At 36.8% G+C, this 24736-nt stretch overlaps 1 protein-coding gene across 2 annotated transcripts in view; it reads left to right on the forward strand.

The window, feature by feature from the left end:
• The window catches only part of ubl3a (ubiquitin-like 3a), a 34592-nt gene extending 11327 nt beyond the window's left edge, over positions 1 to 23265 (forward strand). For both annotated transcript variants that reach the window (XM_052117194.1, XM_052117195.1), the window contains 4 exons: positions 16986 to 17094; positions 18464 to 18550; positions 19938 to 20015; positions 22783 to 23265. In XM_052117194.1, the coding sequence (XP_051973154.1) occupies positions 16986 to 17094; positions 18464 to 18550; positions 19938 to 20015; positions 22783 to 22835 (327 nt within the window). In that variant the 3' untranslated portion in view covers positions 22836 to 23265. The remainder of the gene's footprint in view (positions 1 to 16985; positions 17095 to 18463; positions 18551 to 19937; positions 20016 to 22782) is intronic.
• Positions 23266 to 24736: the final 1471 nt, after the last annotated feature.

The following is a 24736-nucleotide window of genomic DNA, read 5'->3' on the forward strand; positions in this document are numbered from 1 at the left end:
CTGTCACACTCCTAGCTAATTGGGGCTGCACCCTGTAGTTTGTAAAGCATTGTGCTGGACGAACATCTTTGGCGTTGCGTTTTAGTTTATTCAGTGCAGGTGCCCTGTGTTTTGTAGATGCCATATAAAGTTTAAAAGATCAACATTTAAAAACTCGTCTTGAAGTGAATTAAACACATTTTTTTGACCGCCTTACAAATGCATGCCACAGGAACGTTAATATACATCGCAGAATCATTGTCATTTAGAAGTCATAGTTTCAAATCTCGGCCTAGTCTTCCCTCATCCTAGTGGCCTCTCTGTGCCTCTCTCACCTCCTTGCCAAAATGTTTTCCTATACTGAAAAAGACATGGCTTAATCTGCGATCTGTCTCTAATCTTTTTTGTCTTTGTCTTTACCCAAATATAAAAAAATCTGTCATTCACTCACCCCCATATTGTTCCAAACCCATATGACTTTCTTTCTTCCATGGAACACTAAAGAAGTAGTTTTAAATAATGTTTACGCCACTCTTTTCCATACAGTGAAAGAAAATGGTGAAATGGTAATGAAAGTGAATGCTTCCATTATTTTGGAAAAGAGCAGCGTGAACATTCTTCCTAACATTGTTCCTCAGAAGAATGAAAGTTATCTGGTTTGGAACAATAATTTTCATTTTGGTGTATATTTGCTTCTGCGGTGATAGGTTTGAACTTAACATGGTGGTATTATCTCAGAGCTGGTGCTCCTTTAATACCATTTGACATAAATAATGAGGTGAAAGCCTTGAGAAAGACCAGCATCATGACTTTTAATAAAAGAAAATAGGTGTTCACCCTACAGAAAGATAAAAAAATTATAATAATGCACAAATATTATAGTTTATTATTCTCAGCTATTTTCAGTCATGAAGTTAGTGTGAAGAGCTTTGCCTGCAGTGCTGCAATAATTCAGAGAAAATGTGCATGATAGAAATATAAGATGAAATTAGATGTTTCTGTTGGAGTCTAATACATGGTGGAAATACAGTACTATCAAAAGGCCATCTCTATCAGAAGGCCATTTCAAATGATGGTAAAGTGAAGTGAATGGCTCCCTCCCCCTACTCTGTCTCTCTCTCTCATTCTGCAGATGTCTGCCCTTTTTCAGCAGTAGGCACGTGGGCAGGGCCTGCAGGGCCTGCAGGGCAGGAGGCTGCCTGCCTTCATCTGGCTAAAGGAGATGAGATATTATTCTCTCTCTATCTTTCTTGCTCTTTGCCTCTCTTTCTTTTATCTTGTATCTTCTTTCTATCTATCCTCTTATACTCCCAATGCTCCAGGTTAAAGCACTAATATACGTACATCAGACAAATATCTGAGTTGTGTTTTAAAAAGAATACTTTAACTTTCACCAATATCCATATGCATTATAATCCAAGCTGCACATTTCTGTCTAGAATTATAGTTTATTTTTACAGTCTTCACATTTTCCCAAAGCTTTTTGAGTTGTATTTCAAAAAGAGCACCTTACCACATGCTTTGTATTTTCACTAATATCTCTATCCAGAATAATCCTACACAAGCTACACATTTTTAGCTTTCTTCTTTTCTTTTCTAGCCATGTGGAAAATCTCTGTGCATTTTGTAATGGCTGGGCTACATTCTCTGTTGTAGAACAAATATCATCTAACAGTGCAACCTTCAAAGTGTGTCTGTATTTAAATTGTCATTGTCATTATGCTCCAAGAAAACATGTATACTTTTTATGTAAATTAGGCTAATTATAGATTGCACTTCATTCACAAAAATTGCCCCATGCAATTTACATCATGCTATTACCAAATGATAAAATCATATGGTAAAATTAGTTTTATTTAAAAGAGATGTTTGTATAAATTTTCTATAAATCATTTCAGCAGTAATTCATCAAATAACGATCAAATGATGGATAAGACCATTATACCCAGGCAAATTATCCAGATTTGCGGTGTAGTCAAGTGCACTTTTGTTATGTTAAAGAGATTCAGGTGTCTGGAGTAGAGGTCGACCGGTAGTAGCTTTTGCCGATACCGATAATTAAGGTGGGAAAACAGGCCAATAGCTGATCAATCGATAGTTTTTTAAATATATAACGTGAATGAAAACTTTTCACTTAATGTAAAATAGTGCTGAACATCAGGATGTATCACTTTCAATGGCATCACTTTAATACATTTCTCCCACACTGTTACCTTCAAAGCATTTTCTATCTGAAATTAATGAAAATATTAATGAAAATATTATAGGCCACATGTGTTTGTTGTTCAGCAGTAACAAAACACTGCCTTACAAAGCCAAATAGTGACTTTATGGTCCATCACTACTGACTATATATATATATATATATATATATTAGTGCTGCACAATTAATCATCAGCCTGTGCGATTATATGACTATATGCGATTATATGACGACAAATGCTGCTATTTTATTAAATAAATAAGTGCATGTGATGTGTGGCCGTGACAGCCCATTCTCTCTGAGAGCTGTTTGCCCATTTTCTAAATCTCTAATAAAGATGACCAGTCATGTCAGTCCAGTGTGGTCATGTCATGTGAGTTTCCGGTGTTCAGCGTGAAAATCAGGTGAAGATGGATGCCGAGCAGACCGACACTGAACTGGTGGTCAGAAAAAATAACACAGAAACACAGATCACGGCTAGGCGATATGTCTTTATTTCATCAATAATTAAACTTTATATAATACGGGAGCGTGACATGTAAACAAGCACAAACTCCAAAACTGTCATTCTCTGTGCGGTCAGAGCTGCTTCAACCAGTCACGGAAGAGACCCAATCTGAGCGGTTTTCGAGACCGGGAGAGATTAAAATTTCCGCCGGGTAATGCGCACTCTAACACAGAGACACTCGTCTCTCACTCCCGCTGTCTGCAGCTTGCAATGTGTTGCATCATTGATGAGATCATCAGTGAACCACACTTTTATATCCAGTTCCCTTTTCAAAAGTGTTTATACAAAGTATATGTTACATCCTGCTTAAATGTCCCTGTTTGTTTGGACAATCTTATTTTCGTGAAAATGTGTATGTTCTTATTAATTGTTCTATTTTATTTAGGTGTAATATTGAGAAAATAACAAGTTTGCAGTAATGCGAAGATATTATTTAATTTTGTAAAAAAATTATCATTTGAAAACAATGTGCATTTATAGTTGTTGCTAGTTTGTATGTTTGAATTGTAATACCCATTTCAGCATTATCAGTAATCTATTTGTGCATTTTCCTTCATAACCAATCAAGTTAACTCATGATACCATTTGTTTATTATATCGCAATCGCATGTCGCAATATTAACCTCAATAATCGCAATATGATGTTTTCCCCAAAACGTGCAGCCCTAATATATATAATATATATATATATATATATATATATATATATATATATATATATATATATATAGTCATGTGAAATCAATGAATGATGTACATTTTAGAGTGACATTGTATATATTATATATCCATGTGTCCTCACATGAACACATTGTATATATTATATAATGTGCTCTCTCATGAATATCACATTTATATTTCAGATTATTATATTTGACCATGCTCTTACGTTTCTTTTGTACATAACTACATCATAACATAGGAAGCTTTGACAGAAGTTTATTTTGTCAGAACTGAGAAAACTTTGGGAAACTTAATAGTTAAAAAACTATAGAACGTAAAACTATAAAACTGTTCCTGCACACGTGCATGTGCTGTGCTTGTACATGGTCTTCTGACAAGCGAACGGCCATCCAAAAGCAAAAATTTAGCATTTTCACATAAGATTGACATTAAAATGAAATTAGGATTTACTAATGGTAATGAACTCATAAATATGCTTCGCAAAACAAAACCACTCCGGAGCATGCTATACAGTGATTTGGGCACATTTGTGCCGTTGCTTGATGTGCATAATTCCTTATGTGAATCATGTGCTATACTAGCGCAGATCGGTTCTTTTACTGGGCACAATTTATTCTTATTGATTTCCCCCCATTTTTTTTTCAATTAGGAAATAATTACTGGATCAGGAGTTACAGGGAAAGTTTTCCCCCAAAATTGTCTCATTATTTACTCAACCAGTAATTGAAGACTAACTATTTAAGGACAGTATGTTACATTTTATTCGGCTACTTTTGTACAGTTCAGTTTCTAAATGCTTACTTGAACAGTTTTCTTAATTTGCATCTTTGTTCTATTATTCTATTGTTCGTAAATTGTTTCTTTGTTCTTTATTACTGACTGTTTAATTATCTTGAATAATTTCTTGATAACTTAAGAGGTCTTAATTTTACTCAAATTAGTATTTTAGTGGTATTGAAATTGCTATTGAGAATTGTCAAATTGCTCTCATACAGGTATGTTGTCAGAAATTACATTATAACTGAAATATACTCTTTAAGTTTAGTCTGATTAATCAGTATTCAATTGAACTGGAATTGAATCGGGACTACCATGTATTGATTTCAATAATAATACCACCCAAGCCCTTATTGTCTCTTCTGGTGAGATGTGTCATTTGGGCTGGATGAGCATGTGTGAGTATGTTTGTTTGAGTTATTGTCCTTCAGGACTGCTGATGGGGCATCCGGACAGGCTGAGACTGCAGCTGCTGCTGTGCTGTGCTTGTAATTAAGTACAGAAGCTAAAACTAGCTCTCTGGCTTTAATGGTTATGATGTGATTCACTCAAATTAGTCGGGGAGAAGACAAAGAGCGTGATAATGGGACTAAAGGACATTCTTGAAATCTTGAGGAATTGATTGCAAAATTATAACTCTTCACTTAGTGATTGAGACTGGTGCATCATGGAAAAATCTATCAAGGAAGTGGAACGTTTGTGGCACCTTGTGTGCTTGTGGTACGTGTTTTCCCAGGAAGTTTTATAAGTGCATAACATTTTGTGTCTATCACAAGCCTATGCTCTAAGATTACAACAATTTTCTTTTTTTAATGAGGTGATCACTTCATGATCATCCTACCTGAACATCAACTCAGGCAGAGAAGATCCAGTCTCTTTTTGTTGCTTGTACATGGTGTTTGCCTATATGTGTGTGTGTGTGTGTGTATGTACATGCCCATGAGTGGGAGTCAGTTCTGAAATTCCTGCATCATTTTGTGCAAGCCCTAGAGGTCTTGAAGATAGAGACCTGACAATTTCTCTACAACTTCCTTTCTCACTTTAATTTCCCATATCTAAATGTGCCATCAAATTAACAGATATCTTGTCATTAAATTCTGCTATCTCTTTATACATGTGGGGCTCTTCATACTGTGAATTTAAGAGTCTGACACACAACTGAAAGATATTGCATATTAATAAATGGCCAGGTCTCATTCTATCAGATTTAAGCCCCAGAAATAATTCTTTCAATGTCATGAGACTTGTGGCAGAATGAGCTAGCTGTATTATCAAACGTGCAAAAGTCATTGTGCTTTTGGCTTTAGTTAAAGTGTGACATTTACTTTCTGTTCCCAATCCCATAGTTTCTTCTGTCATTTTGTAAATGTTCATAATTTTGATTCCTACTAATGCAAGATAATCCCCTCCAAACCATTTATGCCACATTTCAAACTCTCTTCAAATAGACATGGGTCAAGGTGACCTGTAATGTTAAAGATCCTTGTGCACACAATGGGAGGTTTACTGTGCTCAGCAATTTTGGCTTTCTCACAAGAGAAAGAATTTTATCCCCTTCACAAATTGACCCGACCTGTTCTTTCAAATGTAGAGAGAAATAAAAAATCTGGATTGTACACTTTGTACCGTACCTGACAGAATATACATGCAGTCTGATGTTCCTGCCTCTATATTGCCTTTTAGAATGAAACTAAATAAAAACTGTCCACAAAACAAATGGTTTGTTAGTTAATCCAAAGTATTTGCATACTGTTTTGCCATAGCAAAATCAGTTTACTTTGATATTATTTTGTTGTAGACATAAAAATGAACCATGATCATGAATAATCATGATAATTTTAATACATTTTTCTGTTAAAATACTTTTTCTTATCCCAGCTTGATATGCAGAGACAACTGTAAGGAAGACATTTGTTGGTTAATTTTCTTGATAATTGTAAACTATGTCTCTGTGGCACTATAAAAATGAGTTTTGAGTGACCTGTCCATTCCGGCACAATTACACTGATTCAACCAATGATGTGAATCGGGAGCTGGACTATTTGTTTGTTAGTTTAACAGCAGACAGGGCATTTTCTGGAAGCTATTTGAGAACTAAAGTACATTTTTGCAATTCTGTTTGGTGGCGCTAGTTGCGCCCAACCATTTTTGAAGTGTCCATACACATCAAATCTTCAGACATAGATTTGTCAAGATATGTACGGAATACCCCATTTCAGGCCGAGGAAAGAAAACACATTTCTATTTTTGGAATGAGCTTCTCCGAAAATCTCTGCTTCACACATTCTCAGATATGCGGTGGAGATACTGTCTGATGAAGGGGAGATGAGGTGGTGTGATCACAGTCTTCAAAACCACTTCTGTCTCAACTACATAATACACTCCAGAAGAAAGAGTTGGCATAATTTTAACCAACACTATGCTGTCAGGGGAAATATGGATAGCTTCCTTTCTCTGCCTAGTCTGTTTAAGACTTAGCTTGAGTTTACACAAAGTCCCAAGTTCTGAAACCAGTAAGCAGAACGAATGAGTGTTGTTCCAGACAGAAATAGATTTTCAAGGCATTTCATAGGATTTAGTTCTTGATTAGTTGCCTATATTCATCATTGTTTCATTGCATTTGGTTGCAACTTACATGCTAACAATACAGTATAATATAATCATAGTGATATTTACAACAGCATGAAGCTTTAGTGGTACCTTTACTTATGAGGAGCACAACATTATCCAAAGTTTTCCTTGCCATTTGTAAATTTTTAACTTTTTGTCTTGGCTTTTCTTTTTCCCCCACACCAGCATACCCCCAATATATAATTCTGAGAGACAAAGGCCTCATTTAAACCTGGTAAAATTTATTTTAGATTATCTGATCATAAGTGGACAGTCCTAAATACAAGTTTAAACAGGATTCAATGTATTTTGGAGATGCATTGTGATCTGATCACTCAAACCACTTTCAGGTTAGGAGCACATATTTCCATATTGCATTTGTAGCTACCCAGACAACGAGGGACTGCCTACTCATGTAATACATACTTATTGTGTCAAAACAAAGGTTTTTAAACTTTGCTAGGTGATGCAGAGTAGGTCCGTTTGATTTAATAGAAGGTGTAAAATATCTCTGCTGACCACTTATTATCAGATCACTCGAGATGGATTAATACCAGGAGTAAACAGGGCCTTAGAGCACATACTGGGTGTCTGTTCTGTGCTAAACTGAAGAAACAGCTTGAAAGTAAGTTGTGTTCTTGTAAATCCTAAGCACACAATAGGTTTCTGTGGTCTTAACTCTAATAGCTCTTTCTGTGATCCAGACATTGTGCAGGTGCCTTGATTTGCTTTGGAATGTCGCGTCCTTGTTTTTTAACCTGCTTACACAAACATAGATGATCACGCCATAGAACTCACTAATTTCCTCTCTTCAAAAATGGACATATCTCTGCTGGAGGCGTAGTTTCTGATATTGCTTTCATTGATGTATGGTTGCATAAGTGCTGTGTGGGTCTGTTCCCTATTGCATAAATGTCATTCCCAGAAAAATCTGGCAGAATTCTATTCTGAGATGGGCAAAGCTGGGCGGCGTGTCACATCCACTTTGGTCAGCTGTTGTTGTGGCTGCTTTTAGTTCAGATGCCCCGTCTGACACACTCATTACTGTCTGCATATCTCTCAATCTCTGCCCCTCTCTCTCTCTCTCTCTCTCTCTTTCTCTCTCTCTTTCTTTCACCCACTATGTCACATGTTTTTGGCAGAACCAATGGGCTGTTTTTCTTTCTCAAGCTGAGAATCTCCTGTTAAACTTGGGATTCCCAATATCTAGATCACCATACTGATCACACAGTAAATTCGGCAACAGTAGGTCAAAAGATTTGCTGCTGAAATCGGTCTGCTTACTGATATTTAAATAACTGTCCCCCCGTCTTGTTGAATGTATGGGCAAGTCTGAGCTCCAATTTCCATTTGAAATGTAAACAGAGTGGTCCCAAAAATGACTTGTATTTTTAGTAGTAAATGATGAATCAACAGGAATGCATATTTTATTAACTCTACCTCCTAACTCTAATCCACACCTAAACATAAATGTCAGTGTAGTAAAAATTGCATTTTTTAGCAAAAATACAACCTCAGAATAACGGTCAACATTGTGTATGTGAAATGATTACTTCCTGGTTCTCACTGGACCAGAACCTGTATCTCGGAGGTTGGTCACATGGCACAGTATTGTAAATGATTCGGATGATTTGGAAAAATTTCATGGTACATGAACTTTCGAAAGCAACTTGTGAATTTCCCACTATGGTCCTCATAAAGTCCATGATGTTGGACTGTTGTAGCCCAACTGTCTCAAGATTCGACTGGTGTGCTGTAAAAGATTGTCAAGTGTGTTGTGGAAAATTATAAAATTCCACAAAATAAATACCATGTTTTCTGGAATATAAGTCATGAATTTTTTCATCATCTGAAAGGTCCTGCAATTTATTGTCTGAATCGATTCGTAGTCCTATACATAACTTATACGTAACTGATGTCAGCTGGTCAACAGATGAAAACATCAGTCATAGAGATTGTAGAAGCATTTAAAGTTGCTTATTCAGAATATTTTGCCTTTACAAAGTATTTTATGCAACCAGTTTAAATATTTTGTCCATCATAACATTAATGTTCAAACAAACTCTAGTCCGCTGTCATACACAGCTCCTCATATGCTCACAAAATGACGATTCAGCACACTCATAAAAAACATTCAGTCAGTGAACCGGATAATGAATGCATAGTAAAGAGGTTTGCAAACATCAGAAATATCCACAGTCGCTAACGTTAATAAATGAAAAGAATACAACAGGTCTATTTTCACAGACTAAAAGCTGTTTATTTGTGTACAGCATATAATTACAGATGTTATAAACATATGTGGCTTACTTGTCACGTTTCTCTCATGAAACATAAACAGAATATGAGAAACTGTTATACACTATTAAAGCTAATTCTCCCATTTAGAACAATCCCATCACCTTTATTTGATGTGTAGATTCTGATGGACTATAATCTTCACAGAGTTCTTTTGACATCTGAACCAGTGAATGGTCCTAGTACCTGCCGCATGCAACCTCTGTCAGTGCAACTTATACAGAGATGCGACTTACATGTGTTTTTGTCCCCTGACAACAACACAATTTGATCAGGTGCGACTTATAGTCGGATGCAACTTTATTTCCGGAAAATACTGCAAATAAATACATAAATAAAAAATGTAAAATTGAAATTGAAAAAAAAAAACTGAAAAAATCTATAAATAGTATAAGAGGCAAATTTGTTGGTTTTTCATTACCCAGTTTGCACTCTTATCACCTGTTACCTTATTATACAGCATACGTGACTTGCATTTATTGCATAGTTGAATTTCAAACATTAGGAGTATCATTCTACTAAGACAGACAGAAAGCATGGACAAGTTCTTGAAAAGAAAACTATCGAAGATGGTTATGTGGGAAAGTGGTGTGCCGTGGAATTTATTTTATTCGTAAAAAGTGTGCTGTGGCAGAAAGAAGTTTGGGAAACACTGCTCTAGAGGAGAACAGCAGTGACAAAAATACTCAAACCAGCCCATCTGACATTAACAGTCATGCCACTGTCAAAATCACTGAGATCATATTTTCGCCATTCTGATGTTCAATGTAAACATTTACTGAAGCTCCTGACCCGTATCTGCATAATTGAATGCATTGCACTGCTGCCACAAAATTGGCTGATTAGATAATCACATGAATACGTAGGTGTACAGGTAGGGCTGGGGGATAAAACGATATCGATATATATATATCACGATAAAGAAAATCCACAATAAGCTTTTGATATAGCTTTTTGATATTTACTGCCTGTCGCTAAAACACAAGCAGTTCGGCTTTCTCAGGCTGCGTTTCCATAGCACTAGGAGAGAGCTTACTCCACACCGCTGCCAATCCTACAATCCACCTTGCGAGCAAGATGCTTGGCTTTCAAAAGCAAGAAATCGCTCACAGCTTTGCTCACTATACGCCACTGGTAATGTAGGGTCAGACTGGATGAACTTGCTAATGCTAGCTACCTTGCTAACAATTAGATTACGTCGGACACCGGATTGATTCCATCCGCACCGCAAGACTTCATGACAACGGTTGCGCCCTCTCATTGTCTCTAGTGAAGAGCGCGACAGAACAACAGTGATGTGGACAGTAGCTCTGATCTTTCTGCACTGCAATCTTGAATATTGTTCTCTAGCACCAAACATGCATCATTTATGCCCTGTCCCTCTCCACAGGCGTTGCCTCTTTTCCCTGCATGTGTGTAGACATGAAGTGTTATGAGTTAACGTGGTTTCAAAGCACCTTTTAGACCATAAAGTTTTTCCCTTCTAAATGTATCTTTATTAATCAGCATGTTACGAGCCTTTAATAATAAACAAATCGATTTCTGTTCCAATTTTGTGAAAATTAATTAGATGTCTGGAATGGATAAGGAAAGACTAAAATTACTAGTTGGTAGACTAGTCTCTCACTTTAATGAAAATGTACAAATGTTTTTTACATTTTTAAAAAAACGTTTTCTAAATTTTCTCTCGGGACACCCCTGAACCACATTCAGCATCATTCCACAGTCACAAGGGCTTTTATGCCCCATCCTTGGGTATCTGAATCTAAAGAAATATAAAAAATATTTAATTTTAATTTTAAAACATTCCAACAAATACTGGACTGCTGTCACTATGCTTCAGAACAAACAGATAATCTTTTAACATTAATTTCAATTGATAAACTATAAAATATTTTAATATTTTGGTAAAAGATCCCACAGACCTCACTACTTTGGCCATCTCTGGACCCCATGTGCAGTTTTGTAGAGACTATTTTGACTGTTTAGAATAAAGAGAATTAATAATTTTTACAGAGTTCGGTGACGCCAGTGGCAGGATCTTGGGCTACAGCCCATGTTGCCCTCTTGGGTTATTGGAGCCCTGGTTGTTGCACTCTGGTATGAATGCAGTCTTCGCATAAGCCAAATGTATTCAGTCAATTTTTCCATCACAGTGGAGATCCCGTCTCTGCCCTGTAGCCTCACGAGTGACGTGTTACGTGTCACTGTGCCCCTAGGAAAGTGTGTTTGTGTTTGCAGGAGAGCGCTGGGGGTGATTACATCAAAGATTCCCTCTAGGTTTAGTTGCATGGAACCAGGGCTTCCCACGCTGGGATGCTGGGGCATATTTTGTAATTAGCAATGTGAAATGGCATTTGCACCACATTTTTACTTCTGTAATCAATTTCAAAATTTAATATTGAGAAAAAATGTAATCACATTAATTTTTCCTTTAGGAAATAATTTTATAGTTACTGTACCAGTCTATTTATATTGGGCTTCCTTAAGACTGATTAGTCTACTAGTCTTTCAAGCAACCGATTTTTAAAATATGTAATTTTGCACTTTCCGAATGTTGACTTTAAGAATGTCTGGCAAAGCAACTATTATTCTTAGAAAAGGAACCACCTGCTTTCTGGCCAGACAGATGTCAGCCTTACCATTGATAATGAAATCATTCCCCATTGAGTAATCAATCAACTGAGGCTGTTGGTGAAGGCAACAGTCTTGAAGGCTGCATGTCGCGTTACCTCATAGTGAGATTTTGCCTGGTCACCAAGGAGACGACTTGCAGTGTCTAGAATGTGATGCAAGAGGAGTGTTAGGACAGACGTATTCCACCATAATGCATTTTTCTGTGATTAGAACGGCTTTCCCCCCTTTCTGCTTACCTCTGGATACATTGTATAAATCAACGTCTGTCTGATTCACAAGCACAGCTTATTGGCATTCACCTGGTTAATATGAAACTTCTGTCATTATTAGAAAAACATATGGGGAAAAGATGGTGTTACAGAATGAATGATGAGATGAGAAAGTGTCTGCCTGCAGGTGATTCAGGTCAGCGCTCTTACTGAGGAACCACTGCCACAGTTACTGTCTCTATGGAAACAAGGAGGTGTTTTCTTTCATTAGAACTGCCATTCTGATGTTTTGATCAGCCAGTCTATGGAAAATGCCAGCTCTCTATGTGAGTCGATCTGAGAGAATGAGACACACACTCCTATGTATGTGTGTGTGTGAGTGTGTGTGTGTGTGTGTGTGTGTGTGCGTGTGTGTGTGTTTGATATGTGAATTTTCCTTGTAAGGAACTTTTTCAGTTTGAGTTAAATTATATTTCTTGACATCTAATGATTAGCCAATATGGGCATTTACAACACATTTTACTTCCATAATGCTGCATATTCCAGAGTGTCACGGTCCTGCCACTCTGTGAGTCTTGGTTTTTGTCTGTCAGGTCATAGCATCATCGTCCCATGTCTGTCTTGTGTTTCGTTGTCTGTCTTCATGTGAGTGCACGGCTTCGTTTTTTCTCTGCCGTGCACTCTTTGGTCTGTCTTGTGTTTATGAGCATGGTTTCTGGATCGTGACTTCCTTGTCTGATTCAGTTTCGGTCTGCGTCGGTTACGGACACTCATGCTCCATGTTCTGGCAGCAGGCACTCGCGTCTGTAGTTTGTGTCCGTCTCTCGTGAAAACGGGTGCGCCTCGCCTTGCAATGTGCGCCCGGGTCATGAGCTGTCTTGTGTTTCATGTCCGGAGTAGGGATGCACCGATACCACATTTTCTCTTCTGATCCGATTCTGATATCGGAAATCTCAGTATCGGCCGATACCGATCCAATACCAGTGTTGTTTTTTTGCATAATCAGTTTAGAAATATCTTTACATTAGTGTGTGGAACTCATTGGGAGTACTCTTTAATATGTAAAGAAACAAAAACCTCTAACTAATTAATCTTCAATATAAATGACTAGCTTATTAAGAAAAACTTTTTTGTTAACTAGTATACTGGATAATGTAGCATCATACTTAACAGTAATTGCAGTATAAGTCATCAGTAGAAAAGAAGCAATTTATTTTTTTTTGCTAAATGTTTTCAACTGGACTTTAAAGGATTCAGATTTTTTTCTCAATTTGGATATAAGATATCAGCTCAATTTTTATTCACACAGTTATTTTTTGGAACCCATTCAACTTAAATATTATTATTATCATTTGTAAACAAATTGGATCGTGCATCCCTAGTCCGGAGCATGGTGTATGGATCAAGACTTCCCTGTCTGGTTCAGTTTCAGTCTGTGTTGGGATCCGGACACTGATGCTCCATGTTCTTGCTGTCTTCACGTTGTGCAGAAGGTCAGTCATTTTGGTCTGAGATTTCGGGTTTTGTGTGTGGCCGAACTCTCGCACAGGTTTCCTGTCTTGTACTTGTCGCCTGTGGTGTGCATCGAGTGGTGTTTGCCTTGTAATGTATGCTCAGGTTTTGTTTAGTGTGAGAACGCATGGCATCACTTTGTTTGGCATTGCAACGCATTCTCTCGTTATGTTTGTCGGTTGGCATGTGCGTATATTGCCTTGTAGTCTTGGCATTGTGCACTCATGCCATTCGGGTGTTTTGTTGTCTTGTGAGATCATGTGGCTTTGTTTTGTTTCTGTATCACCGCGTGTCTCTTTGTCTAATGTCATATCCCACATTCTTGTTTGCCCATTATTAGTTCAGTTGGTCTAGTCTTGTTGGTCTGTTGGTCATGTTTTTTATTCCCATCCCTACCTCGGCCCGGTTGGTCCTGTTTCCTGTTTCCCCTGCCCCAGCCTGGATTATATTTCCTTTGTGTTTGTTTTTGTATTAAATAAATTCCTTTATTTTTACTCTGCACTTGGATCCTGAGACTCTCATTCTCTGCACATCCCTGACACAGGGAAACCGGATAAGAAGAAACATTTTGGGTACTCTTGATTTTATCCATCAGGAATTTATTTCATTGTGAAAGTGGGCTTTGTATGCTAGATGAATGGAGGGGCTGAAAAATAAGTGAAATTGGTGATGTCAGTTGAAGATTTAATAAAAGTCTACAAAGACAAGCATTTATTTTATTTATTTGGAATATAATGCACTGATTCTTATTTTACTCAAAATGTAATCAAAATTCTCTTAACATATTTGAGAACAGAATATGCACCGTATTTATAGAAAAGAATGTTGGTAAAATTTTAAACTGACACACCACTTCTAATCCAACCAAGAAATCGGTTAATGCAGATAATATCTGCCAATTAATCGCTACTCACTACGTTATATAGCATGTATGATCAGGCACATTTTTGTTCCAGGCCAGCTTAAGAACTTCTTGTCTTTACATCTGGACGATATGAATATTAATTTGAGGAAGTGTATCTTCTGTTGCACCTTGCACTAATTCTATTTCCTGCTTTCGGACAGATACTCATTTAGAAAGGCTTAAAATCTTTTAAAATCTCTTTAAACAAAGGAGTGGCTTGGAAATATTTGTGCTGAGAAATATTTTGATAAGTAGATTTCCTCTGGTATTTCCTTCCTGAGTAGAAGCTTCATAAAATAGGGATCAGCACATGCTAATCTGAGCCAGTGTGGAAAAGCCTTAATTAGATTTACATGTGCATGTTTGTGTGTTCATCCAACTATGGAACTTTTCAAGATTTCAATTATGTATTTCAGCTTTAAATTTGCATGGTAAATCTAGAAAACATTTTCTCTGGTAAAATACATAATTAAATTTATATTTACATTATATCACTGAACTTTGTATTATATTACCTGGTATTATCAAAATATCCATCAAACTACTCATCACTGCTGCGATGGGGTTTCAAATTCATCGGGTTCTTGCGATGGGGTTTTTCTTATTGACGTAATCCATCTTACTCCATTTTTTCCTCTTTTGGAAAGTCAAGATAAGTGGATTTTTATCTTTTGCTGTTAGCGCAAAGGGCATAACATTTGTTATGGTTACCTATTTACCTTTATATACTAGTGGCGCCGTTTAACTCGCTATATTTTGTTTCGCCGTTCCAAACACAAAAAGTGAAAAGTGTCCATTATTTGGGCAACACGATGGATTGTATACATTTGTGCATCTTTTAAGGCTGTCAAATTAAAATTTGAAATTCAAATATTTGTCGAATTTAAGATAAAAATGCACATTTGAAGGCTAAAACAGATGCGTTTAGAAGGTTGAATTTCCTTTTAAACTGATGCAGTGTCTAATAATGAAAAAACAGAGGGAGATGCAGTGCAACAATCAGAGATGTCAGTCTAGCTATGTGTTTGGAGTGAACAGCCTCTTGAGTGGTCTTTGGCTGTTGTGTTTTGCTCTTATCAGCATCTCACGGTTTAAGCATTCATTTATACAACTGTATTTAATGAAAACACTGTGGCACCTCCAGTACTATGAAGCTTGAGTCTGTGTTACACCGATGAGGCAACTGTGCAACCCTTTTTTACAAGAACCGTCTATTGAAGCGTTCCTTTTCTTGTATTTCTTTTTACTTAAGATTTGAGAATATGATCTTTTGAGTATAATTTTAAGCATTTCTGTTAGCAGCCAGATATGTTCTTTGCAATAAACAATTGTTATAACACGCTGCTGTTTGGTTTATATTGATTTATTGTGCCCTCTTTGAAAATCAAATGTCTTACATTTTGAAATTTGAATTTAATTTGAATTTTGTTCATATTTAAGTGAAAATTCTATTTTAGTTTTTTAGCCCTGTTGACAGACCTAGTGTCTCCCTGTTGGTTGATACACTTTCTTTCTTTATGTGTTTTTTGTGTTTTGATTTCTCTGTATGTGTTGTTGGAGTGAGCAGGCTTGCTCCTGGCTCTGATCTGATTCTATGAAGTGCTTAGGAGGATCTTTGTTTCCATCTGCTGGTCTTCGCTGTTACATCATTGCAGCTGGCAGTGAGAGAGTGTTAGTGTAGGAGGAAGGGCAAAATACTGGATTCTCTGATGTCAGACACATAGTAACACGTGCATTGGACATGCACTGCCCAGAGCGTCTCTCTCTCTCTCTCTCTCTCTCTCTCTCTCTCTCTCTCTCTTTTTTCTCAGCGTATGGCTCGAATGGCTCTTCTGGTCTTTGCTTTTAAATGAGCAACACACTGTGATCTGAATGAATACGATAATGGATGTTTTTCAGATTATTTTAATTGCTGGAGTACTTGCACAAACAGTAATAATCGTGCTGATGAATCATTGGTACTTTACAGTCATCAAAAGGCTTGACTTTCACTGAAATAAGTACATGATGGAGGATATACTGTATGAAAGATTAACCATTCATTAAATGGCCCCATCCTTAAACCATAAAATGAAATCACATTAATGTCTCTCAGGAAAATCATTCTTGTCAAGCTTTTGCTTCTAAATAACCCAGTGATTCCCAATTCCATAATTCCCAAGAAAAAAATGCCATTATAGTCGTTCATCAAAATGTAAAAACTTGCTTTTTTCTTGTTTTCCTTTGCTCTTAAAAATTTAATCAGCTTGATATTGCTAAGATTTAGTGTGATAGTGTTATAACATCTGCCACTCCATTGTAGGTCTTATTAAACACCTTTTTATTGTACACTAAGTATGGTAAATTATATTCAAATGAATATCCACCGCAACAATCTCTATAAAATTATATATACAAAAAACTCCCTATCCAGTGATCATTAACGACTCGCAAGGTAATGGAAAAGGCATTGAAATTCATCAGTCAAAAAGTGTGGGAACCCAGTAGAAATATTTTTAGCAAATTCGCGTTCAGGTTTGGCTTCATTCTTGAAAATGAGTTTGGAAGAAGGTTAGAGTGAGTAATTTAAAAAAATATATTTTCGAGTGCACTGTCCCTTTAAAGGAAGTTTAGGTGTGGTTCTAACAAAGGTTCTAACAATCTATTGTTGTGTTTGTGTTTCAGATCAACTTGAGGCTCATCTTAGTGAGTGGAAAAACAAAAGAGTTCCTGTTCTCTCCAAACGACTCTGCGGCCGACATCGCCAAGCATGTGTACGACAACTGGCCAATGGGTACGTGACCATAAACATCCTAAAATATAGGTTGCCACTACTGAATATGTCCACCTTTTTACTGTAGACTGACACTGTTGACTTGTGCCAAGGACTTTAGGGCTTTTGTCGCCTTACATTGTTTCGAATCGATTCCTCTTTACAACATTTTCTGTTTTCAGATAATCTGTGCTGCAGACAAATCGGTCTGTCTGAGCGAGAGGTAATCCTGCGCAGAGCTAGATTCCAATCGCTGCACTATTTGTGTGTTTATGTTTAAATGTCTGGCTGGCCGTCTCTGCCTGTGTGTGAAATGGGGTTTCCACTCAAATATTCCTCATAAAGCACCTTAATGAGCTGAAGCTGTACTCTATGTTACACACACACACACACACACACACACACACACACACACACACACACACACACACACACACACACACACACACACACACACACGTTGTGTTTCCATGTTTTATGGGGACTTTCCATAGACATAATGGTTTTTATACTGTACAAACTTTATATTCTATCCCCTAAACCTAACCCTACCCCTAAACCTAACCCTCACAGAAAACTTTCTGCATTTTTACATTTTCAAAAAACATAATTTAGTATGATTTATAAGCTGTTTTCCTCATGGGGACCGACAAAATGTCCCCACAAGGTCAAAAATTTCGGGTTTTACTAGCCTTATGGGGACATTTGGTCCCCACAAAGTGATAAATACACGCTCACACATACACACACACAGCTACCTCTGAATTTTATGAAAGTGCAGATGGTATCCAGAATACCCTTTCATCTATTTCCAAAGCCATTCACTGTCTTCAAGTGTGTCTTTGCAATCTCTCTGAAGTGCACAGAATGGGGTCTACAGGGGCGCAAGCCCCTGCCCCTTTCTTTCACAAATCTAAAGGTGCCCTTTTGGTCGAGGGGAGATTTAAGTGGAGGTGCCTTTAAGAGCTAAACTGAGAATACGACAAACCAATCAAAAGTTTATCATAGTGTCCAGAAACATCCCTAAGTGTCCAAAAGCCTACAACAAATAAATATAATAATTGTACATAACAACTAAGTGCACATGGAAACTCAACAATGACTAAAGGCTTGCATAGCATGCAGACATGCTATTAGTAATGGGATTTCACAGAAAGAGTGCCATTTGACTCAATTAGTCTGCATCGAGTCTGTGCCATGTACTTGCGCTATCTGGCCCATCCAAGCTTAAAGGGTTAAATGACAAAACTTAAGTGTAATGTACCCTGATAGTAATGCAATGCAATCTCAATATTCAGTAGAAGATTAGACTGGGATCATAGGTGAGGAAACAGGGAAGATTCATGTCTAATTTTTCTTTCTCTTTTCTCTTTCATTCTGCTTGTCACAGACTGGGAAGAGGAACAAGTGAGCAGTCCAAATATCCTGCGCCTCATCTACCAGGGCCGTTTCCTACATGGCAATGTGACACTTGGAGGTGAGCTGCCCTTCAACATTTCTCATTGCCATTATTAATTTTAAAACATATATCACCCTAAGATGGACTCTACTGGCTGTCATTCTTATAGTTTTTTAACTGTTCTCATTGGTGGAGCAAAAACTTGCCATGTTGTGTCTAAAATATAAGTTATACTGTAGAAAATGTTTTGTCAGGTAACCAAAAATTTTTTAATGAATAAACGTCTAAATTATTTTTAGCCAGAAATATTACTTATTGTGGCTAAATCAACCTTACATAACTATATTATTGAGGGACTGACTTGACTTATGTTGTCACGTGATTGGATGTGTCATCAATGTCAACTTTTCTTTAACATTGAAGCCTGGCCTCCCTCTGCTGAGTGGAATACTGATCCCAGTGGACTGTTATGACCGCACAGATATTTATTTTTGATTTGTGGTGGTTTATTTCAGTCAAGGATGTGATTAAATTCCATCGCAGTTCAGCTGATTGTAAGGAGGTACCCAGAAATCTAGTTCACATTCCGGAAAACACCTAATTGTTGCCATGCAGATTTAAGACTTAAACAGAATTCACTTCCTAAACTAACAGAATGCTTCAGCAAGTATTGATGGAAGCACTGAAGATGATGGGGATACATGGAGGGAAAAATGTAGAGATATGAAAAGAATCCGAGTAGAGATTTTGTATGACTGACAGACCTGTCTGTCTGTCTGTCTATCTATCTATCTATCTATCTATCTATCTATCTATCTATCTATCTATCTATCTATCTATCTATCTATCTATCTATCTATCTATCTATCTATCTATCTGATGTCTGTCTGTCTGTCTGTCTGTCTAATCTGTATTAGCTGAGACTATTGATCAACAATGAATACACTTTAGTTGAAATATGTTATTTTACCCCTAATGCACAAATAAACAAGCTTTTAGATCCTCCCCCAAATTTGATTAAGGCGTTCATAAATATTTGCGACCTATAAAAAGAGTTTCTCAGACTATTTACTCTTTCAGTCTTTCAGTAAGTTTTATCTGCGGGAACATTTCCCAAGGCTGAGTAATTGAGCGAGTATAAACTCATTATTAGCTCCATGTTCTGAACTTTATCGGCCAATGTCGTGATGGTGTAATTCAGACAGGATTTGCCAGAAAAGTGTCACTTTGATAAAACAGGCCAACAAAGTTTGGCTGGTCTTTGCAAAGTGGGTCAGGTCAGTGGCAGCTCTTGATAATACAAAGGCTTTAATGCCTTGCTCTCATCTAGGTGTTCACATATCATGTCTTTTCTCCTTTGTATAGTGGTCTACATGCTTTAATATTAAAGGTGGTCTAATATATATCTAAAATACTCTCTTGTGTTCATTCAGTCCGACAATCTTTTTTTCTCTCAATTTTGCAGCTTTAAAACTGCCTCTTGGAAAAACTACAGTGATGCATTTAGTTGCCAGAGAGACACTGCCCGAGCCAAATTCCCAAGGTAACATTCTAACATTCAATCTCTTTTCTCTCCAGCCTTTGCTCACTTTTTCACAAGCTCCCTGCCTAACTGCAGCCTTCACTTTGTTCAAAATGACCAGTTTATGTGTCATTTTTGGGCTGCTGTATTATTCCAGACCCATGTTTTGGTTCACCAAAATTTAATTGCCTCAACCCTGTCACATGACAATTTTTGGACAAATTAAATTGGAAGACAATTTAATTGTGGAACATAGTGCTTGCTGAGCTTAGTCTAACAAAATCGCAAAAAGGTTTCTTTTTTGTTGTTGTTGAACTTAATTTTCACGAAAATTTAAAGACCAAAGACCTATTTATAAAATCTATTAATGTCCATGTCAAAATAATAAAAAAGGCTTTGGGATCTATTTTCATGACCACGCTAGGCACAGCGCTACGCACAACGACCGTGAGCTGCATCATATCCAGTTTTTGTTAAAGTGCTAAAACCAAATTTGTGTAAAGGTGTATGTATGCAAACTGCGGGTGTATTGTATGTTAATAAAGTGCCACAAATCGTAATATGCTATTTTCCTGAGAAATAGGTCATTAGGCCAATATGTATGAGAACCGTGTCTATTTTTTGTCTAAAGTTTGGGGGTTGCAGTTTGGGGATTTCACCAGCAGATGATATCAAAGAGCTATCGATCACTTTTATTACTAGCCATGATTTGATGCAAGATGCAAATGGTCCATATTTCTATTTTTCTAATGCAATGTATAGAACCTATTTACACTACCAAATTCTTATGAATGGGCTGTCTGCATTGATATCAACAGGGAATGGACTTTTTAAGCGCATTCATAGCCATGCCCACTGACTTTGCATGTATGATGTATTGCATAGCATTGCAATTAGGACGTAGTGGTCTTAAAATAGGGCGCTTTAATGCATGAGATGGGAATACATGTGTTTTTTTTTTTCAAGGCTTAAGTGTCGCTAATGTTGTGCACTGCTCAGAAGAATATACAGTATGAAATATTACCAGAGTCTAAGAATTACCCATGTATAAGACAATGAATTGATTAACTGTGTGATTCATGGTCCCTTGTTAAACCATTATTAATATTGCTGTGAGATATTCACTCAAATAAAACAGTCCCTAATTAAATTGATGTCAGGAATTGTCACTTTAATACAAAGGAGCTTAACTGTTAATGTATATTTTTCATTATACCAAATAATCCTCTTGGATATGAGGTGACATTCTCAGTTCTGTATGAGTTGGTATTTTTATATGTTTTTGTTTAATAATTATTTATGAATGCCAGGGCACTTTTTTTGAGAGAATCCTTGCTCTGTCCTTTAGTCATATTCATCAGTTTTAAAGATAATGGCTCTGTTCCACAACGGCTATCAACTGATGCATGTGAGTTGTATGAATAGATTCCAGACATACTCCATCTGGAGACGTGGGTATTGATCTGTATATATGACGTAATAACAAAAAACGCAAAAATAATCTACTTTAGTTTTGTTAAACAAGCACCATTAAACCATAAGGGACAACTTTGTTGGCATATACTGTATAGCATTTACAATTGAATAGAACCGCCTGACTCGCGGTTCACTGCCGTTCTTTTAATTCCAGCGTTTTGAACGAGATGCCTCCTAAACTCCCAAGGGATCTTTAAGTGTCATGTCGATCTGCACTTCAGAATCTCACTGGAAATAGTAGGTCACCCGGTTATTTCTCGCTTACTGTTTTATGAATACTGAGGATTCGGACATACTACTCCATTGGCATACTATATATTGGGGAAGTATAAATATTCAGATGCAGCAGCACTCAAAGACAGCTGAGCCAAGCACAACAGAATGCAAGGATCACAGTGTCCTAAAACCACAGCACTTTGGACTAGAGGCAATGAAAACTAGTGAGAAATGATGCAACCAAAGTGAGTGTCTGTCTGATGCTTGAGTACATAGGCCAACAATTAAAAGTAGAGCTGCGGGATGTAGGTCAATAATCTGGTTATGTTCAATGATATTGCAATGAAACAAAAGTATTTACACTTTTATAGCCACTTTTTGTATTATCTAAATACTTAACTTGTCTGAATATTATATTTATAATTATTTTAATGATTAAAAATTACATTTATTTGGGGGCCTTTCTCAGTAAATATTGCAGTGTAAAATCTAATTAGCTCAAGTAAACAAATTTTTTTTTTTAAGTAACATTAACTAGTTACAAGTAAACTTAACTAATCTGTGTTTAAAATATCATTGTTTTTATTTAAATATTTTAATTGCATTACAGCATGTCTTATACAGTTTAAGAGAAATTCTGACTGTAATCTCAGTTAGATATATGGCATATTGGGTTCAACTCATTACATCTTAGTGCACATAAATCTGCACTTTTGTAAAGTACAATGGAGTAACATTTCTTGTGTTTTGTCTGCCAACTTTGCTAATTGTAATGCATTATTGGATTGCCTCCTCTGTGAAGGCTACATACGATGCTGCCTAAGAATTTTGTAAAAAGAAGGTATCTAAGTTAAGAAGGTTTCGTGCAAGAGCATTAAAGAGAAAAAGTTTAAAAACACTTTGAAGGTCTCGAGATACCTGTGTTCTGTTATATTCGTTGCAGTGCGTCTATCTTTTTAACTATATTATTATAGCTTCGCATTAAGCGCACAGATGATGCCTTAAAATGCCATCTAGGTAGACTGCTCACTGGGTTTTGAAACAGAGCCATTCTCTATCTGAGCAACAGTGTTAAGACCTTGTGCTTTTGTTACAGGTCAAAGGAACCGAGAAAAGACTGGAGAGAGCAACTGTTGTGTGATCCTGTAAATGCATCCCTCCCACCTTGAATGAGTGTGTTCTATTATACTTCACCCATGCTGCTGTGACACTCACATAAACAACTACTCACACCTGACTCCCACGAGCACCTGACCAGGACGAGAGCTTTACATCACTCGCACGGAAAATCACACCCAAGAGAGAGGACAAAATATTGTGCTGTTCAGCAGTGATACAAAACATCTTTGTATTGTTTCTTGTCCATATTTAAGCCAAAAGATGTGAAGAGATTCCAACCCTGAAAGAAGCAGATAATTAAATACATCCCACCTTCTGGCACACTCATTCCCACCTTTTCTAACACCTCCACATACTAACTCATGCACTCATTTAAACACACACACACACACACACACACACACACACACACACACACACACACACACACACACACACACACATTCACACTCACTCATAAGACCAACGAGGAGGACTCCCAGTTTGCACACATAGGAGGCCCTTGTTTCTCCTTTTGAATTGCACATAGTAAACATTCATTATTGAGTGAGGAAGAAGAGACTCCTATATATTTTTCCTTTTTCAGGCTGTGAGAGGGGGAGATGTGTGAGGAAGATAAATTGCCACAGGGTCTGATTAACTTTTTGCATTTAACAAAGCACCATATGTGCACTTTGCTCATCACACATGACGGATCTGATCAGGAGGTGTAAAGGCATGCTGTTATCTATGTCTGAAACAATAGCACACACCTACTGGTGGTTTAACCTCTGCTTCAATGCATCACCACTACAGTTCCGACAATTTTTTAGATCTGTTTTCTTTAATTGACCAACCAGTGTTGTGTCTGCCCTCTTTAGATAGGTATGAGCTGCTCTCTTTTAGGAAAGGTAAGATTTATCCCTTTATTTTCCAAGTGTAGTGGTGTAAATTAATGCTATGGAATGAAGTTTGGTTTGACCCCCTTCACAAAAAATGGGAATTGTATTCGAAGGTCACTTATGTGTAGAATATATTTAATATGAATATTATTGAGAACATATCCATAGATTGTTGATATATATTGGTGTCTAGTGTATGATAGTATAAAACAGTTAGATCATTTGCATTTGGAACTGTGACATGCTGACAATATCATGTACCTAACAGCAGCAATCCCCTCAATGGCTGACGAATAATTGTACTGTTTTATTTTTAAAATGTTCATAATTTGATATTATATATTTTCTTCTTCCTTTCATTTATCTTTTTGTGGTCTTTGCTTTATGCTTTTTAACACCGCACTAGGTCTGAAAAATATTGGTCCTTATCAGGGTTCAAATCTGTACAGAGCTTAAGTAAAAAAAAAAATTGTAAATAAAACTAATGCTTCTCATTCTTTAAACTACAAATTGAAATACATCTATAAACTGAATAAAGAATACAGATTATTGAAGTGAAATACTTTTTGCTTGGTGTTCACACTCATATTAGTAATAGCAAATTGAATGGTTAGAAAATCCCATTACAAACTGTGATATGCCATGCTTGGATTTTAGCCTATTCCATATTTCAGATTATTTCTCTCTCTCTCTCTCTCTTTTTTTCCACGAAAAAAAATTTAGAGTAAAAGTTAATACATTAAAAGCCAGTATATATAGTGTTCACAGATAAAAGTCATTTTTAACCAACCTCTCTTTTAGTATAATATTTAATAAACTACAGTTAAAAAGTTCCTTATTGTAAGGTTTTTCTTCCACTGTGTGGGTTACAGGTACCATGTGACGTGACCACACCATACTTAGCCACTGTCTGGAAACCTAAATTTGAATAGGAATTGAATTCAAAATAGAAAAGGGGAAAGGTGCTTCAGGTTTTTCCTGACAGGGTACTCAGACTTACACACTCCAAATGGTTAGGATTAGGGATAGGGTGGGGTTTGGGTATCTGCT

Source organism: Xyrauchen texanus, chromosome 44 (assembly GCF_025860055.1).
Source record: "Xyrauchen texanus isolate HMW12.3.18 chromosome 44, RBS_HiC_50CHRs, whole genome shotgun sequence".
Lineage (NCBI taxonomy): Eukaryota > Metazoa > Chordata > Actinopteri > Cypriniformes > Catostomidae > Xyrauchen > Xyrauchen texanus.